Below are 20,961 nucleotides of genomic sequence, written 5' to 3' on the forward strand. Positions count from 1 at the left end.
ATTTTATTTAAATAAGTACTAAAATGATATATATACATTGATATAATAATTTATTTGCCTTGCTAAAAGCGGCATCCACCTCCGACTTCCGGTTATTAGCGGCAGCTGACGTCAGCTGCCAATGGCAGCTACTTCCTGCTGCCAGCTGCCGATTTTTCGCTGAACCCCTACTGATAATGATTACAATAAATTGAAAGTTTTGCAGTGGTGCATGCTGATTCAGAGTTGGCGTCACCTAAGTAAATTCGGTGAAGAGCTGATGAATTGTCGAGGACAAGTGTAAAAAAAGTAGATTTTTACAAATGAAACCATGGCATGCATTCAAATTAAGTTTCTAGGCCTTATTGTACAAACGTCATTAGCATAAATAAGTTTGAGCTGTTGGAGGCGCTAGAGGGTTTTAGAAAGATACTATGGTAAATGTTTAAACTGTCTTGAATTTGTGCGCCAAATTGTATAACTTTTCTTTGTTTGGTTCTATGGGCTGCTATAGACATGCCCTTAATAAAAAGTTAATTTGCATACATTTGAAAAGTAAAAAAAATTGTTTTAATAGAGTTGGTTTAGTTTAGGGTTCGTGGATTACAAGTAAATATGCCTATAAGTGGGGCTAGACTGTGTTATTCTCTGTCATAAAAGACTACATTTACTGTGTGGAGACAGTGGAGCCATTTGTGCATTACAACAATAAGTCTTGGTGTAAGTTATGCGTGTCTAATTCTACATGAAAGGGCGACCCAACACATTACCAAAATTGCTTATCATACAAAATTAAAAAATAAAAATAAATGTGCTTGATATCTTAATACTGTATTAATTAACAACATCCTTGTTTAGAATGTTTATCATGTTTGTTCATGCAACAAAAATGCTGGGTTGTTTCAACCCATGTTTGGGTCAAATATGGACAAACCCAACTGTAGGGGTTAAAAATGTACAAAATGTAAACCACAAACAACAACCAAGAGTTTTTTGAAGATAAGCATCAATTGGCATGTGATCTGACTAGCTTCTACCAAGAAAATTCACACCGAAATATAGTTTGTACAGTCTGATTGTACTCTGAAGCCAACAGAAATATAGAGGGATTGTTTTCTCTTCTCATAACAGTTCCTTAACGTGTTATTTGCTATGCCCAATTCTATTACATATATTATATAGCTTTGTGGAGCTCTACATGTCATTTGTGCTTGTTTGACCTGCTCTTCACAGATGCGATAGTGGCAGCGATCTGAAATACTCGAGGCAATGCTGACAAGTGAAAACAAATGAACAGAGAAGCATTTTGTGGCATCTCATGTCCAAAAAAGAATGAATAAAATAGTCTGTTGAATAATCATAACAGAGGTGAGGATGTCAAAGAATACTGAGAAGTGTCCAAGAATCAGGTCTCTGTCCAGTGTAATCGTTGAGAAATGAATAAGCACTTTAAATGAGTGAAACATATTGTTTGGCCATTGTCAATATACAGCACAGGTCAAAAGTTTGGAAACATTACTATTTTTAATGTTTTTGAAAGAAGTTTCTTCTGCTCATCAAGCCTGCATTTATTTGATCAAAAATACAGTTTTTTTATTTTTTATATTGTGATATATTATTACAATTTAAAATAATTGGTTTTCAATTTATTATACTTTAAATGATCATTTATTTCTGTGATGCAAAGCTGAATTTTCAGGATCATTACTCCAGTCTATCACATGATCCTTTAGAAATCATTCTAATATGATGATTCATTATCAAAGTTGGAAACAGTTCTGCTGCTTAATATTTTTTCATAACCTGTGATACTTTATTGATGAATAAAAAGTAAAAAAAAAAGAAGCAGCAATTTTTTAAAAAAATAGAAATGTTTTGTAACAGCAATATCCACTACTGGTCAGTAATTTGGGGTCAGTCATTTTTTTCTTTCTTTTTTTAAAATAAATCAATACTTTTATTCAGCAAGGATGTGTTAAATTGATAAAAAGTGATAGTAAAGAAGATTTATATTATTAGAAAATATTTTTTTATTTTGAATAAATGCAGTTATTTTTAACCTTTTATTCATCAAATATATTAGGCAGCAGAACTGTTTCCAACACTCATAATCAATCAGAATATTAGAATGATTTCTAAAGGATCATGTGATAGACTGGATGTCACATGTGACTCTGAAGACTGGAGTAATGATGCTGAAAATTCAGCTTTGCATCACAGGAATAAATTATTTTTTAAAGTATATTCAAAAAGAAAACTATTATTTTAAGTTACTGTATTTTTGATCAAATAAACGCAGCCTTGATAAGCATTAGAGACTAAACTTTTGACCTGTACTGTATGGACATGAAACAAAATGATGTAGGTTTCTTGATTTCTTGAAACTTTATATGATATAATTAAAATTCTACTTCTCTATGAAGAAAACAAATGGGATTTTATTTCTGGATCCCAACTGTTCAGGTTCAACACACCCTGAAGGAACATGTGAAGCAATGAAAACTGAATCACAATGGGTCAGGTGAAGTAGCATTATCAACGCTAGAAGGTATCATCGCTAAGATTGTGTGAAAGAAGAGACGAGACTTAACCAATCATTGCTTAGCAGCGAGTTTATTCGTTAAAGCACTGTTTGTGCGTGCAGGTAACACACAAACATGCACAGAGAATTGGCATTGAAAACCGCTTACAATCAAAATGACCACTGAAGGTTTAGCTCAGTCCTGTATGCAAGAGTGGATCTGAGTGGGACTTGACTTGCTGCACACGATAGATAACAGAGACGAGCTTATTTTGAGTTCTGCAGTGATGTGAAGCACGTAAGCATCGCTACACCTGTGCGCCAAACTCTGCTCATATCACTCCAAACCTGCTGATCTTCTTGCTTCTGTGAAATTCACAATGAGATATTAGGCAGAATGTTCAAGCTTCTGGTGATTTTCCATACAGTGATTATTGCTGGCAAGCTCAAAGGACAAAGAACAGGGTTTCTGCGGGCCTTAATTCACCCGAACACACTAAAAAGCACTTAAATTAGAGCTAAAAGGCATTAAATGTTGCATGCATTGCAAAAACTAAATATCTTCCTCTGTCCTGTTTTCCAATGTAAAAAGTTTATGCTTAAAACAAGAACAAATATTTCTCAATGAGTTATGAAATATCCCTTTGATTGGCAGATATTTGTTCTGGTTTTAATCATAAACTCACTTCATTTTGATCAATTTAATATTTTTTTGTCATTATCAAACAGTAAATGTATCTTGATTCAAGAATCTTTAGACATTTGTTCTGGAAAACAAGACAAATATGCAGATGAAGAGCATCCCTTTTGTGCAGTGTGATCAGAAGGTACAGTAACATATTTATATATTCTAGTGGCTGGGAGAAGGGCGATTCAAGCTATTTTTGCTTTGTAAAATGAATTAAAAAGTGATGGATATCTTCTGGAAGTTGTATTTTCAAACTCTGGAGTGTTGCTAACAGAACGCATTGAGTTTTTCATTTAGAGAACACATTGATGTCCTCTACGTGGTCTTAAATGTACCTTCATAAAACCTGCAGAAACCCTGAAAAAGTACCACAAAAGCAACCCATACAAATCATGCACTATAATCCAAGTCTCCCGAAGACTCTCGAGTATCACGTTTATCACACTTGCCAAGAGCATGAGAGAATCAGTGTTGTTTGGGTTCAACAACATCAAATTTGGTATGACTTAAGGCTGCAATCTTGAATTTAACACAAACTTTTAAAAGCTTAAAGGGACAGTTCACCCAGAAATGACAATTCTGTCTTCATTTACTTCGGTGTTGATCATACAGGTTTGGAACAACTTAAGGGCGAGTAAATGATGACAGAATGTTCATTTCTGGGTGAACTGTCCCTTTAACAGTATAAAACATCACCCTCTTCCATCATGTGGAAAAGCATCTCCTTATTGTTTCACAGAACAGAAAATAAATCATGACAAAATAGTTATGTCGGGTGAACTACCCCTTTGCATTATGAAGTTGATTTCTAAAATTTTAACTTATACGTGTAAACTAGTTCAGACTGTAAAGTCTGATTAGAATATTTTTTTTTACAAATGCCCGTTAAAACACTCACTGCAAAATTCCCACGAACGCACACCTGAACGCTGACCAGTCGATATTAATGTTGCCGTGTTGCTTGGCAACCGTAAACAGCTTAAAGTCATAGCTAATGGACTAAATTACCAGCCGGAAGAGTTGCATTTCTTTTTACATTGTTATAATTATTCATAAATGTAGCTATTTATTGAACATTGGTGTCTTTTACAATATTGCTGCTGCCTCTATAAACACACTTTGTACATTCTGTTGTCTGGAATACCTGACTGTGATTGAATAATGGCAGCACTCGGTGATTTGAACATGTTTTAGTAATGACGCTTAAGTGAATAATTGATCCAGACAACCAGTTTCTCATATTCTGCACTTTCTTCACACAAATTAAACTAATTTCAACTTTCAATTCTTCATGTTCATTTATTTATTTGGTAAGCGTCCAGGAATAATCGTTCCGCTTCATGTAGAAGGTTTATTCTGCTATAATGACCAGCACATTATCCCGCAATAAGCCAATCGAGACTGTGTTACACTGATTTGACCACGCTTACAGAGGTTTGCTTTGTGTCAGACCACAGAACATCCCATAACCGTGGTCAAATCCTTCTAACATGGCCTCTCGTGGCTCATCGCCCCACTCTCAGCATCTTATCCAGTGGTTTATTCTGCCTGGGCAGCACATGCTTCAGCTGAAAACATAAGCCGCTACTATTGAAATGGATTTGTAGAGTGAATTGCACATTATATAGCAGTGAATTATGTTTTAATAACAGGCTGGATTCAGCATAACGGCCAACCCTGTGTTGTGTTTACAATACGCTGAGATGTAATACTGAAGTCATCACAAGAATCAAAAAGAAAAACTAACAAAAAAAAAAACTGCATTCACGCAATTCTCAAACTGCAGGCATGAAAATCTCAGCACAAGCCCAATTCCACTTTTTTTCCTTTTTAAATAAAAGAATCTGATCAATACATCCATCTTTCATGACCGTCAGACTGTAAAGGTTATGGAAATTGAGCATTTATAAATGCTCTCCTCAGTGAAGTCCATTTGGATGTGTGTGTATGTATGTGTGCGTGTGTGTGTGTGTGTGTGTGTGTGTGTGTGTGTGTGTGTGTGTGTGTGCGCGCGCGCGCGCGTATGTAGTGTAATGAGTATTGCCAGGTCATCCTTTCAAAGTTCATCCCTATAAAAAAAACACAAAAACAGAGAAAAAGTTACTATGGACATCAAACATACACAAAACATCACTTATATATGCATACTGTATACACACAACTCATGCAAACATTTGTTTCAGCACTCAAAGTATAGGCTGTGTTCAAACTGCAAGCAATTCGTTTTTCAAATCCGATCTATAGGACTGATAGTCTGCTTTGCCTCTGATGACAGAGTGGTGCAGGCATGACATCACTTTATAGGCTGAAACGCTGAAGCGAGTTAGCATTTTAGCACTTCCGGTTCCATCGTCCCGAAGTCAATGGGTTTTGTTTAAATGACTGAAATAAGGTCTGTGGTGAACACAAGCTCAAGACACTTTCACGTTTTATTCTACAACATAAAATACATCAGTATTACCCCACTCGTGATGTTTTTGAAGCTGTTACGTGTCTTGAAAAAGGCGGTTGCAAACAAGTGTCTACACGGGACTACAGCGTCTGTCGAGGAGATTAAACGTCATCACACTGAACATGTAAACTCAGTCCGTCTTTACAGCCTCGATATGCAAACTACTCTAACTCCAGCATTCTGGGAACATGCTTTCAGATTTTTACTTCTGGCGACTGCATTTAGGCTTCAAAATTCATAAAAGTTGTGTTCATCCATGATAATTATCTTGACGGACAAAACGTGCAAGTATCATAAACTTCTGTTGATCACAGAGCTTGTTTTTAGCGATAATCCAAAAGCCTATGGGAAAATTCTATTGGGTTTTTGTCGAGGGTGGTTAGAAAGTGACGTCACACCTACATCACTCTATAGGATTCAGACAGTGCACTTGTACATATCTGGTGTATCTATATTGGTCGCTATGATAATGATGTAGGCGACAACACGATGCCTGAAATGGTCAGTTCGGATGCATTTTTCCACTGCATTTGCATCATGTAACAAAGGATGCATTATTTTACACATTCACTTCTACTAGGGCTGGGTATTGACAAATTTCACAATTCGATTCGATTTCGATTCCGATTCGATTCAGTATTGATTATTTTGGATATCAGCTACAATACATGGCAAATTTTCTCTAGGAAAACAAATCTCTTCACTAATGCTGTAAACTATGGGAGTCAGTGGTGGCCTATAGGCTTCATTAGCCTACTGTAATATTGAAGGTGAAAATGAACTGATTTGTGTACAAACACTTAAATTACACTTTTTTTTTAAATAATAATAAAGTTATGAAATATAAACATTTAAATGGTGGCTGTCATAAAAACCTGCCAGATTTATTCAAACATGCATTAAAAATTGAAGAACATTAAAAATGATAATGAATATTTAATATGGTGCATATATTTAGCACCTCTCTAGAGTTAATTTTTCTCGCTGACTGACGAGTTTATGGTCACTGGATCTGTTTTTTCTGAGGTAAATGTGACGTTACATGACAAGCTGATTTACTGACGTCTTTCCACGGTTGAAACACTGATTGAGCGATTCCATGTCACATGATACGGACTTCGATAAGTTGTACTCTATCTTTTAACACACTTTCAGATGCTCATTCATGTTTATTTCGCGCTGTAACTGGTGTTATTAAGGCGGAAGAGAAGATCATGTGCTTCTCTAGAGCTGAGCCAGAGCGATCTCACGCCACAGCGACAAAACGCTAATTATGTTTTTGAATTTCGTGAGAAAATGGACGTAATTTGAAATATGAGACTTTGTTTCATATCAATAGTAACAAAGCACAAAGATTATTGCGATTTATTGGATGGGATGCGCTACAATGTTACATTCATTCATCAACTGAAAACAGGATGACTAATCGATTCTCGGGATTTAAGAATCGATATCGGTTCGTAAAAATGAGAATCGCTTAAAATCGAGAAATCAGTATATTTTTACCCAGCCCTGCTGAATACTGTAGATTAGACAGGACACACATCACAATGGCAGTTGTCTAACAGGGTGGACATTTGAAGGCTAAATTAGCTATTGTGCTAGGGTCAATAATTATCCGCTCAAATTGTAACAACACTATAATCAATTCAGTTAAAATCGAACTGATTTCAGGAATGACTTTCGAGGCATTGAGTTTTAATTGATGTCATGGTCGGGTTAAAGTGTTAAAGCCGCCAATACTATATTTAATGAAAGATTTCACAGTGTTTTATTGCTGTTCAGATGACAAAACCCTCACCAGATTTGAGTCTGATCTGCTTTATTTTTTTTATTTTTTTTAAAAGGATTTGAGCCACCAGAGTGAACAAAGCCGTAACGCCAAGTCTAAACAGGTTTTGAGTTGTTCATGCTTTCACGTCTCATCATTCAGAAAGCATTTTTGAGGGGGAAAAAAACAAACAAACTCAAGCCCATTCCTGCAGTAATTTAAAACATTCTAATATGGTTTAAGGTCAAATCAGGCAGGAGGGTTAAAGTAAAAAAAAAGAAAGAAAACTGTGCAGCTGTTCATCATGGTATGGAGCAGCAAGACAGAGGTCAAGCGGCAAACGCTCTGTCAGCTGCCCCGGACCACACGCTTCACCTGTGCCCTAGAAGAGAGAGGGGACAGAGGACAGAAGTCACTTCCACCTTGACCACTGCTTGTCTTTGTCTGTTAAAGGCACGTAGATCACGCCCATCAGTGGCTTCATTTTGGTACTGCCATCCTCCAGCTTGTCATACTGCTCCAGCATCTGGTTCCCTCCTGCGGGGCCGACGGGCAGGATCAGACGCCCGCCTGGCTTCAGCTGGTCCAACAACTGCAACACACACACATCCCTCTCAAGAACACGTCATACTTCACCCTAAAATCATAAGAAAGAAATATACGCATGACACTGATGGAAAACTAATGAGAATCACTACTGAATATTAACAAAGTCCTTTTCACACAAGTAATTCGACTCGGCAGCCATCTTTGAAACGCCTCTCGCGCAGCTGTTTCAGTCATGCAAGTGCAACTCTTGAATCTCTTTGAATGGGGAAACACAAAATTCTCCAAATCTGTTCACCAAGCTTATGATTAAATTTCATATTTGAAATCAGGTTCATTTCAAATCAAGCAGTGATGCGATGACTTTTGTTTAGAAGAAGGAACTTGTGCATTGCAGTTTCTCCCATTCATAGTAATACGAGTGCATCGTCTTTCTATATTTAAAGTCTTTAGTATAATTGCGCTGTCCAAATACCCACAACTTGTGGTCTTGGCCACTTGAGAGCACGTGTACACGACAGGAGTGGCGCGAGGCTAAGCGTATCCCATCATGCATTATGTTCGGGAACTCGCTTGCCCCGAAATCGCGTGATGTCGAGGAAGACATTCCACTGTAATTTAAATGAATTAGATATTACATCTGGTAGTAAAACAAAGTGTTGCACATTTTATTGGAGCAAAGATAAGTAGGCTATCTATGGGTGTTCTGTACAACATTTGCAACTGCTTTTTTATCACTTAATTAGCGGCACCACAATTTTAACATTTTATCTTCTGTTAGTTACATAGCGACTACTGAACAGACACTTAGAAGTTTATTTTAAAATGCAAAATATTGAAAATAAAATAAAGCTCTGTAAACAATTAAGACTTTAAGTGTGTCCCATTGTGTGAGCAAAAGTTCTACACACATTTGCAGTCTTTATGCCTACTTGAACACTAGGGCCGAATACAAGAAATACGTCATGCAAGTACACAAATGGTCAAGTGCAAAAGACCGCAAGTGTGGGTATTTGGACAGGGCACTTGTGTGACGAGTATCCCGAGTGCACTTCAGCGTCGCCGTTATGACGTCTCCTCATTGATCAGCAGCCAGGAGCCAGTGCTGATCGCCCACACCTGTGCTTCATTAAAGCTACACTGTGTGATATTTTCCCCCATCTAGCGGTGAAATTGTATATGACTACCCAGTGAATATTAGTTTCTGTTCCTTTCAATTCTGAGGGTGTTTTAACTCCTACGGTGGCCAATAATAATCGTATTATTCCAAGATTAACATGGCATCCAGTTTGACTTCGTCCATGAGTGTTCCTTCAAGTGATGAGGTTAGTTTAGAAAACTATTACAAAGTGCATTTAGTTATTTAGTCACTTAACATGTAGGTTATGACCTCTATGTAAAATGAATAATAGTTTTATGTTTTCGTTATTTTGGTACCATTTCTTTGCTAATATCAGCTATCCCAAACGAATGCAAGCTTATGTTAGTAAAGTATCAGTGCTATCGTTATTCTGTATATTGAACGAGATTAATAGTGTAAGGCAATGTTTACAGCGTAGGCTACATAATTTTCTCCGTGAGCAGAGTCAGAGATCAGTTGATGCGACGGATGTGCGAGGGAAAGCTAAAGGTAGAGGGAAAGGCAAAGGAAAACGAAAAAACAAAGCCGGTGCAAGTGGATTGGTGAGACCTCCTCCTATACAAAGAAAAACACTCTCCGAAAATAGGCGTGATCCTCCATCTTCAGCAATCTTTCAAATCTGCGGGCAGTCGTGAGTAATCTCCCCCTCGCATTCGTCATGGTGTCACTGTGTGTAAAACGCGTAAGGCGAAGCTTGAATTTCCAGGTATGTCCCTCTTTGGGTAATGTATTTTCAAGATGGAGGCTGCCGCCATTCGAGCGACTCGCTCGTATGTATTCTAAATGGCAGATTTTACGCTTACGAGAACACTTGATTATTTGATGGAAGTAATTACACATGAATGAGCACATATACTTTTGATAGAACAAAGTGTTTTTTGCTAAGAATCAACTTAAAAAGTTACACAGTGTAGCTTTAAGAAGAGAGAATATAAGCAGAGCATAAGAAAGAAAGGGTGAGCTGGTTCTCCACTGCAGCAAATGCTAATACAGTGTGTTCTCTCTGTCTCTGCTTCTCCAGATTCAAGTGAGGATTGACCGATCAGCACTGGAAAGCCACAGACCTTTTTCTGCACATCACTTCATCAACCCTTGAGCACAGAACTTCGGGGTGCACTGCAAATCAGTTTGGTTTGTGTCCTCATTCAACCCTCCACAAATGGGAATTACAAAAAATGTCAAATGTCTGGAGGTGTTACAAAATGGACATTTTGTGGAAATACGTGCTTAATTGCCATGAAAAAAAAAAAGAAATCACAAAGCCGAAAATCTTCAAGGTCCTAAACAAGGCTTTATTATCCTTGATGCAAAATATAATGTCTTTCTTTTTTTATTTCGGGGTGGAATAACGACACGGATGCGTTTTCCTTAAATTCTTCCACACAGAACGAGACAGAAACCCACTGACTTCAAACAGAAATAAACTCGCGTTTAGAACATTGTTGGCATACGCTAGACCTTAAAGGGATAGTTCATCCAAAAATTAACACCAATTATTCATCGTGATAATAATTCTCCAAACCTGTATAACATCCTTTTTTTTCTGAGGAACACAAACGAAAATATTTTTGGAAGTGGAAGTTTTGTAAATAAAATTGTGTTCCAAAGATGGAAAAAGACCAGAACATATCTCAGATGCAGGGTGAATAAATGATGACAGAATTTTAATATCTGGGTGATTTATTCCTTTAAAGTTCCTGCTTAAGGTGCAACGATGTCTTGGTATCAAAGTGTGTTTGTGATTGAGAGGAAACGTACTGCTTGTGGCACTGTGGGAGCTGCGGCTCCGACATGTATGGCGTCATAAGGTGCTTCTTCTGGAAGGCCCATTCTTCCATCTCCAACTGCACACACACACACACACACACACACACACACTATTACACAACACCACAGCTGAGCCCATATAACGGTTCTGTTCTGTCCCTATAGTGCACTGCCTCCCTCTGAATATAACACACTGCTAAATGACAAAAATAAATAACTAGTCCCACACTTTTTTGGCAATTGCAATGACTATGAGAGAAAATCTGAGGAATGGATTTATGAAAATATTACATATTAAAAAAGAAAGAAAATGTTAATAAAAAAGTTATTCATTTCTTTCCTAGCTACAAGTATTATTTTAATTTTCTCAGTAAAATTTCAATTTTTCACTTCAATTTCGAACTTTCAGACAAACGTTTGGTCTCATTTTGTCCAAAATTGGGAGTATTTTTTTTTGTCTTATTTCCAGAATACATTCATATCTGTGCTTATTGGTGGTTGTTTTTTCCCTGGTCTGCCAATACATGTATTCATTCACGTCTACATACAAAAAGCCCAGTGTTTGATCAGTTCAGTACACGTACAGTTGCAGCTGTAGTGCTGGTTTCACAGACCAGGCTTAAGTCTAGTCTCAGACTAAAATGCATGTTTGAGCTGTTTAACTGAAAGCAACTTGCACTGACAATCTTAAAGTATGTCAGTTCCATTGTTTTGTCTCGAGATGCACATCAGTAATGTTTTTTGTTTATAAGGCACGTTTATGAAAGTTACTTAAATGTCCTAATTGAACTAAGGTCTAATCCTGGCTTAATCTAAGCCCTGTCTGTGAAACCAGGCATATAATTTTCTGATGTTTAAACTAGGTTACAATATTAAATAAACTTGAACAGAAAAAAAAACTGTTGGCCAAATCAGTCAGAAATTAAATTTTTCTGCATATCTAAAAAATGAACACATTATAAAGAACATGATGTAAAACAGCCAAAAACAATTGAGAGACCAAAAGATGTGGACAAACCGAGGAGTCTGATTCTCCCTGAAGAGATCAAACTAGGGTCGTCCTTCTTTACATTAGTTTCTGAATCTTCCACCAGCTCCTTTATATGATCAATGCCAATCACCTTCCCCGTCGGCCCGACCTGTAACACACCACAACATATCCGCTGTAATGCACATATACTATGGGTCTCCAAAATGCCAGTAAATACATGTAGGCATGAAATACATACACAATATTCATCCATATCTAATAGCAGAATTATTACATTTATTCATTTTTACATGAATCCCTAAGTTTCCCACTGCAGGAACTTAAAGGAACTACTAAAAAATTGGTCTAGACAGACATACATGATGAACAAACCCAAAAAAGAAGAGTCACCAGCGTCCATATGTAAACCTGTTGTAGCTGTTAGTTACTCAGGCTAATTTTATACCACTAAATATGGAGAGGCATTCCAACAAGTGGACAAGCAGCGAGGTACAGTACAAGCTTTAGCAAGTGTTTACTCCATGGAGCAAATCCAGAGAGAATTTACCAGAGTGCAACGACTGTGGTTTCAGCAACGGCGCCTGTAACTTTGATCGTTGTGTTATTAAACAAGTTAAAGGGATAGTTCACCCAAAGATCAAAATTAGCCCATGATTTACGCACCCTCAAGCCATCCTAGCTGTTTATGACTTTATTCTTTCAGACGAATACAATCAGAGTTATATTAAAATATGTACTGGCTCTTCCAAGCTTTATAATGGGAGTGTGGGTATTTTTTTGGAGTCTATCAAAGTGCATCTATCCATCATAAAAGTGCTCCACACGGCTCTCTTTGGGGTTAATAAATGTCTTCTGAAGTTCGTGTAAGTAAAATATTCACATTTAAAGCTTTATCGACTAAAATAACTAGCTTCCGGCAGACGGCCAACAAAAGTCGACTTACGCCAAAAGAGTAACTCTGACTCTGCAACCCTCCATCATTTTGTTATGTTTTTGCTATTGTATCACGTGTAGAAACAACAAAAACGTGCTTCAGGAACTACATACACAAATATGTATTTATTTGTATGCATTTATATTTATTTGTATGTACTTGTAATAATAAATATAGCAAAATGAAAGTAAAACGGAAAATAAAAAGGACTAAAACCAACAAGAATAAATAAATGAAAGAATAAAGAATGCAATAATATATAATTGTAGGAGCAAATAATTGTATTTTTTAAGTCGTCAATAAGAAGAACTCATAGCTCAGATCTACACAGGCGAGACACTACAGGTGAATAGGGTAACATTCGTAACTAGCAGATATCACCATGAAACTTTCCCAGTTGATTACCTACATTAAGATGAGGAAAAAATGTATTACAAGTTTTCTGTAATTTAATGTTTAAATATGTAAAATAAGGCAATATCTAATTAAATATGTGCTAATTTGCATTTAAATCTGAGTATTGGATAAAGCACACATATGTTCACATATTAGATGGGAAAAAAATGACCGAGGGATTTATGGATATCTACTTTTGTTATCCTGTAAATCTGAATATACTGTCAATAGCCTTAAAAAAATGATTTTCGCCATGTTTTTTGGAATAAAATGTTATATAAATCAGGCTAGGAATAATATATTTACAAATCCCTCTGTAAATGTCTTCATAATATAACTAGGTACAAGACTGGAGAGTTTGGTGTATATAGGTGCTACTGAAGTGGAGATTTCAGACTTTGAGTATGAGACAAAAGACATTTTGAGAAAACGGGCTTTAAAGATTTTTCATCAGCCAATGAGATTGCGCATTCAGCCCTTTTACTTTCACGATTGGTTGCTGATAAAAAGGAAATGACCATATTTGGATCCGACAGCATTGTACATGAGAGAGAGAGCTTTCCAGCGGTGTGTGTGACGACAGGGAGCAGACAGAGATCGCGGAGCAGCGTGTTGATTATGAACGCAAACTTTTTGTTGAATTTATGAGAAATCTACAGACGCAAACAGACAAAGTGTAGTAAAATAAAGACCTAAATGTGTATTTCAGACTTTTTTTCACCACAAGTCTGAAAGAAGACATGCTATTGAAGACAAATATCCAAAAATCTCAAAATTGACCAGTAAAAAAACCCTGATGTGTTTGCCTGCCGTGTCTCGCCTTAATTCTCTGAAAACCGAATAATTTGAGGTCTCTCCATGTGTTCATTTCTTTCTGCAGGTTTGGTCCTCTGTACCACACACACACCGTTTAACTGTTCTAATGTAGAAAGATCATTTATATGCTATGATTGTTTGTTTTCTATTCCATTACAATTAATTTAACAGAAAAAGTGAAAATCCTAAGCAATCCCATGTTTGCAATAGGAAGTGAAGTGACTCACCATTCTGGCGAAGCAGACGGACAGGATTCCCGAGCCGGATCCCACATCCAGAGCCTTCGCTCCCTCATACAGGTGATCGTGGAGGAGCTCGAGAGCGTATGCGTGCTGTAGCACACACATGAGGGGTCGTCAGCACCTCAAACAGGCCAACCACGGCTATTACACATCATGAGAACTCACAGAAGCAGTTTAACTTACCATATGAGGTGCACTGATTGTTGCTTGGTAACCTGTACGAAATTACAAAACAGACCTTCATGCCAAAAAGAAAACACATCAGCAGAATCACCAGACTAACACTGAGCACGTTCACATGCACACCAGTACTCTGATAACGCACATCAGCTTATTGAATCAACCTGTCGTCAGGGTACACATGCAAACTGCAAATCAATAACCCGACAACCACGTCGTTAACAAGACTATCGATAAATCAGGTTATTTCCCCGTGGTGACGTCACAACGTAATAATTTGCAGAAGCAGCATTGTGACTGTAACGCTTCAGCACGAGATTTCAAGAAAAGAGTGTGATCAAGAACGAGTGAGTATGCGATAGATCTCCTCCTCCCTTACTGCAACACTCTCGCTCTGTCTGGATGCACTTAAAGGTGCAGTATAATGTTTCTGAAAGTCATTGCTGAACATTGCTGATATTTGAAATGAACCCAAACAAACACGCCCCTCTCTTCATTGCTCCGCCTCCAAAGTGGGGATGGGACGATTACCGGTTTCACCATAAACCACGATAAAATGTACTGACGGTTAGTATTATCGTTTAAAATTGAATTATCATTAAAACCGTGTTTGATTATTGCGATTTTAATAACTCACTGTAAATCCTGTCCAGCCAGCAACAATCGCAGGCGCAGCGCGAAATGTTGTTGTTGTTTTTTTTATTCAAGAAGGAATGGCGGAAGGCAGTGACCGGTTTCAGCCTTTTAAGAGGACCAAATCTGAGGTGTGGTCATATTTTGGCTTTTACAAGAGTCCTGAGTGAAACTTAATCGAGGATGGTCACTACAATAGGGGGGAAACACTTAAAATCTGCCGAGTCGTCTTGTGTGACCATCACCCACTGTTTATAGCGAACGTTAACTTTGACCTCAATACCAAAACTACGTCTGGGAAATAATTGGGCACAAAATGTTGTTTTGAGTTGAAATATTTTATCTCACTCACTTGAAATAAACGTGAAGCTTCCGCGAAGAAAAGTTTGCAGCAAGTGGCTTTGAGCCAAAGACGAACGATCAAGTTCAAACAAGACTATTAAGAGTGACATTTAAGGGATAATAATGTATATACAATGTACACTTATTACACCGACCTTTTTATTTTTTTTTACCACATAATTACGGGGACATATTGAATTGAGATTAATGTTTTAAATCTAGTAAATCTACAGCGTACAAAACAAGACAGCAAGACGGCAAGTTGTATTTGAATGAAACGAGAGAGAGCGCGTCCGTTGCGATACATGGATGTGCGCGGTGTTATAATGCGTTGCTATTGACAACGGTCATTATAAGGAAGGAAATGCCACAGAATATAAAATTGCTTAAGTAAGTGCATAGAGTTGCTTGTTTTATTTGTTGATTGGTGATTTTCAAATATTAAACTGTTTTTATTGTGAGCATCAGTTCTTTTTGAACACTTTCATCTCGTTTTAACAAAACCGTGATGATATTGATAATCACGATAATTTTGGTCACTATAATCGTGATATAAAATTTTCATACCGTCCCATCCCTACTCCAAAGCTCACCCTCCAATCCAATCCGCCTCGCTTTGAGTCGGTCTCGAACCCTGATCGCTGACACGTGAGGCGACTGCACTAACATAACATCTATTTATCGAAGCAGAAGTGCAACAAAATAATGCTTCACGAAAAATGAAGCGAAGATGATGAACAAACGAGAAGGAAGCACAAAAAAATGGACACAGATACACGAGTAAATACAAACAAGAGTTGGTTGTTAGTTGCCAACAGCACAGCAGCTCCAGACAAATGACCCTCAAACCCAGTGTTACTCACATGTGGAGCGAATCAACGCAAGCTCTGTGTCTGTTTTCAGGCCTTCCTGCTTCTCTCTCTCCAGCGCTGGAAAGCTTTGTTAATATTAACACGGGTCCTAAAGCTCTTTCCTGATCATAACCCTTCATTTTCCAGTGATTTCTTCTGAGCTTTTCTCTTTTGTAATGTCTCTCGGCCATCTCTCTTTCTAGTCTTTCTTCAGATCTCCCTCTTGCTCGTTCTCTCTCCACAGTCATACGCCCCCTAATGCTGATTGGCTACACGTTAGTTGTTGTGTCGGTCCGACCAAATTTCAAACAGCAATTTTCAAATATCGCTTACCACACCTTTAAATCCACAGTAAGGACGCGTTCCTGTCACACATCACACACACGCACACGCGCACTTCAATAAGCTGACAGAAAGCAGGTTAATGCGTTTACATTCTGGGCGAAATCGAAGTAAGGGCCAAGAATCCAGCTGTGGCGATCAGTCTATGCGTTTATGACCTTCCTCCGATAGAGGAAAACGGGTTAGCACGTGTACATGATCACGTGGTTAAGAGTGTGCATGTAAACTCACTCAGTGTGTCGACAATTGAAGGGCCAGACATCACAATGCTTTATAACAGCTTGAAGACGACAACACACAATCATCTTTATTAAAGGGGACCTATTATGCCCTTTTACGAAGACTTGATTCTGTTTTTGGGGTGTACTAGAATATGTTTTCAGGCTTGATTGTTCATATTTGACATTATTACGGCTCCTCTCTCCCCAGCCTGTTTTTCAATGAAGCCCCTCCTTCCGACATACGAAATGTGCTGTGACACCTTAGTAACCGTGATGACATCATCCATAGCAACGAGATCAACCCCGCCCTTTCTCTTAGCTTAAGACTTCTTCTCTCTATTCCATAGTAAAGTTGGTCTCAGCAGCTTTGTGAATAGGTTTTAAGAGAAAACTTTTACCTAAGAACATTAACTGCTATTTAGGAGAACTCTAGATGAAATGCTTTGTGAAGACGGCCCCAGATACAGTAGCTATCCAATCAGAAAAAACACATGCAGTGTGTAAGCAGTAGGGCTGGGTAAAAAAAAAAATTGATTTCTCGATTTTAATCGATTCTAATTTTTACGAACCGATATCGATTCTTAAATCCCAAGAATCGATTAGTCATCCTGTTTTCAGTTGATGAATGAATGGAACATTGTAGCGCATCCCATCCAATAAATCGCAATAATCTTTGTGCTTGTTACTATTGATATGAAACAAAGTCTCAGATTTCAAATTACGTCCATTTTCTTACGAAATTCAAAAACATAAATAGCGTTTTGTCGCTGTGGCGTGAGATCGCTCTGGCTCAGCTCGAGAGAAGCACATCTCCTCCGCCTTAATAACACCAGTTACAGCACGAAATAAACGTGAATGAGCATCTGAAAGTGTGTTAAAAGATAGAGTACAACTTATCGAAGTCCGTATCATGTGACATGGAACCGCTCAATCAGTGTTTCAACTGTGGAAAGACGTCAGTAAATCAGCTTGTCATGTAACGTCACATTTACCTCAGAAAAACCAGATCCAGTGACCATAAACTCGTCAGTCAGCGAGAAAAATTTACTCTAGAGAGGTGCTAAATATATGCACCATATTAAATATTCATTATCATTTTTAATGTTCTTCAATTTTTAATGCATGTTTGAATAAATCTGGCAGGTTTTTATGACAGCCACCATTTAAATGTTTATATTTCATATAACTTTATTATTATAAAAATAAATAAAAGTGTCATTTAAGTGTTTGTATACAAATCAGTTCAATATTACACCTTCAATATTATAGTAGGCTAATGAAGCCTATAGGCTACCACTGACTCCCATAGTTTACAGCATTAGTGAAGAGATTTGTTTTCCTTGAGAAAATTTGCCATGTATTGTAGCTGATATCCAAAATAATCAATACTGAATCGAATCGAATTGCAAGCTTGTGAATCGAAATCGAATCGAACTGTGGAATTTGTGTCAATACCCAGCCCTAGTAAACAGGCCCTTTATTTCAGACAGACAGAGAAAATGAATCGGCTGAATTAGCTGTGCGTAGCAGCAAAAACAGAAACCGTGAGTTTCATCAATGGAAAATGAGTCTGAATGCACTTTGGCCACATTGGGCGCTAGAAGTGGAGACTTTAATGAGAGCAATACAGCTGTAAATAACATGGTGTCCACAAAATGATAACTCTGTCTGGACTGGAACTTACCTATAGATTGTGGCGAGTCCATATATGGATTACATCTGGAGAAATGTGCACGGTCTGTGGCCAACATAACTTCATATACACGGTCCGATTTAATGATCCCATTCTCTGGACAAAAAACACAAGCACATTCATACAGGTTATATAGGTTTATACCCGTTTAATTGTGTATGTATAATGTACAAGCTTTTTTCAAGATCGCTTTCGAGAGATTTCCAATGGGACTCATTTACAGCTTCACAACACTTGGCGATTGTGTGAACAACATTCTTCAAAATATCTCCTTTTGTGTTCCTGATCTGATCTCAGTCATTTACTAATTTGCGGTATCGGAAATACTGGAGCAACAAAACCTTGCGGCATGCCAGCAATCCTACGCTGGTATTCAAAACGTACTATTAATAACAGTCTGTGCCTATTTGAATATAGTAAATACTACACATTTACACTCACAGACGGAAGTTCTAAGACGGTTAATATATAATTATTTAACTTAAATAACTTTTTTCAGAGACAAAATGTAGTTGTGCCAGGCTAACTATTGGGAAAAGTCCAATGGGGGTGAAAATGATATATTTAAGGCTCAAGGGGAAGTAGAACCGGAAACTGTTCTTAGTACAGTTCGTACCTACTTGATTACCTTTTTAATCCAAGTGACCTTAATAAATTACACAAACTGCACGGCGCAGACAAGAATTAAACGGACCTGTTCCTTCATTGGTAGGACAAGTTACAAGTTTAATTCTCAGGACTAGGAGTTTGTTCAAATCGCAAACCCTAAGTATCAGCGACAGTAACAGTGATACTTGAATTAGCAAGCACCACTAAATATAGCACACTGACCACTTGACCTCAGAATAAAGCCAGGAGGAGTTCAGGAGGACGGGTTACATGCCAAATGAGTATTATTAGTCTCTCTGGCCAATGGTCAACTGTTAGATTAGTTACTTAAAAATACTAATTAAATGCATGGATTAGATGCATTCACAGAGATTGAGCCAAAAGTATACATTTATAAAACAAAAGCATATTTTTGATTTCAGGAGAACTAAACATTACATAATAAATAATAAACGCAGCATCAATATTAAAGCTCAAAGTACTAAACTGGGTGACGTCATCATACAGTGACACGTGGTGTGCCACGCCCACTGAACGACTCCTCTATTAAAAACTGCACATGCGAGCATTAAACGACGAAACATTTGAACAATAACTGTTTCTTGCTTTCTTAATGTATACAAACTACATATACCTGCAGGAACGAGTACATTTTAGATTCAAGAGATAAACGCCAAAGAGTGCAACTATGTGAAGAAAACCCACAAGATATCTTCGTTGCAAAATATGAACCGAAATGAGGCATAACCACTGGTCATTCTATATAGATCAGTGGGCATAACACATTTACAACAGCCATTATATAAACAGAGCTGACGATTTGCATGTGTTTTGCTGAGTGACGAACACATATTAGACTGCTAGCAGCTAGCTAACAAAATGAAGAGCACTGAAGCACATCGTAAGTTTTAAACAGCTGTCGTGTGCTTGTCTGAAATAACAGCACACACACGCACGAACAACGGTGAGATGAAGTCATCCCATGCTATCCTCACACGCACAGCGCACTTTCCCCTCGGATGCAACGCAATGCTAGTTCACACAGAAACGCACTTTCCCTCGCCGCACTGAAGTAAACAAACCCCCGTTACTAAGCGAAGCGGTGAGCATGACTGCTTTTGCTCTTTTGATCACGCAAGACGGGTTGGACTCACTGCGGAGGTTGTTGACGAGCTCCGCATGGCTCGCTCCTCCGGATTTCCACGCCATGACCGAACACACTCTGCGGATCAGGTAGAGTGCGGCTGTCAGCGCCGCGCCTGCGCACAACGCCCTTCCCACGACCGACACCACTTCCAGAACCGATACGTCACCAGACATGTCCCGTTACTCCCGTCACGCTCTTAACGCTCATTCATTCCGCACGGTCATGTTTTCAGCCGTATTATGAGGACATTTGTGTGCATTTTCGGGCTTGGCGACTCTAGATAGCGGTAGACTCGCTCTGCTCTGCGCGGCCAGCTGGAGGACAGCACGAGCGCATTATCAGGGTGACGCAAGGCATAATGATTTGGCACGTTTTCTAAATGCAAATCGAAATACATTTCTAAACTTAATAGTGGAATGATGTAAATGAGATCTATTGGCATAAGTGATTAATAAGGCAGAGTGTCTTCTTTCTTCTCAGTTTTTACATTTTATTAGCAAATAACGCAGAAGTTCTGCGAATACGTCACTATAAGACAAAAAGTTTCCAAATTAACCTTTTTCATAGACTGTGATAACACGTTTTAATGGTCATCAGCATTGTTAAAGTTTTTTATATATATATTTAAATACTATACTTTGTATTATATTAACTTTCCATCATCCATCATCTGACTGCTATTATCAGTCGCTCTATTTT

General features: G+C 37.9%; 1 protein-coding gene across 2 annotated transcripts; it reads right to left on the bottom strand.

Moving 5' to 3' along the window:
• Window positions 1-2,573: 2,573 nt before the first annotated feature.
• On the bottom strand, window positions 2,574-20,612 carry pcmt (protein-L-isoaspartate (D-aspartate) O-methyltransferase). Of its 2 annotated transcripts, none has more exons than XM_084432950.1 (8): window positions 20,270-20,612; window positions 18,498-18,602; window positions 14,428-14,459; window positions 14,230-14,334; window positions 11,884-12,004; window positions 10,857-10,942; window positions 7,834-8,003; window positions 2,574-5,257 (listed from the first exon to the last, which is right to left on the bottom strand). In XM_084432950.1, exons 1-8 carry the CDS (start codon window positions 20,433-20,435, stop codon window positions 5,245-5,247), a joined length of 798 nt encoding a protein of 265 aa, XP_084289076.1. In that variant the 5' UTR covers window positions 20,436-20,612; the 3' UTR covers window positions 2,574-5,244. The 2 variants fall into 2 exon arrangements, with proteins under 2 accessions (XP_084289076.1, XP_084289077.1); XM_084432951.1 differs by having other exon boundaries at window positions 7,787-8,003; window positions 20,270-20,607.
• Window positions 20,613-20,961: the final 349 nt, after the last annotated feature.

Source organism: Rutilus rutilus (genome assembly GCF_951802725.1).
Source record: "Rutilus rutilus genome assembly, chromosome: 15".
Taxonomy (NCBI): Eukaryota; Metazoa; Chordata; class Actinopteri; order Cypriniformes; family Leuciscidae; genus Rutilus; species Rutilus rutilus.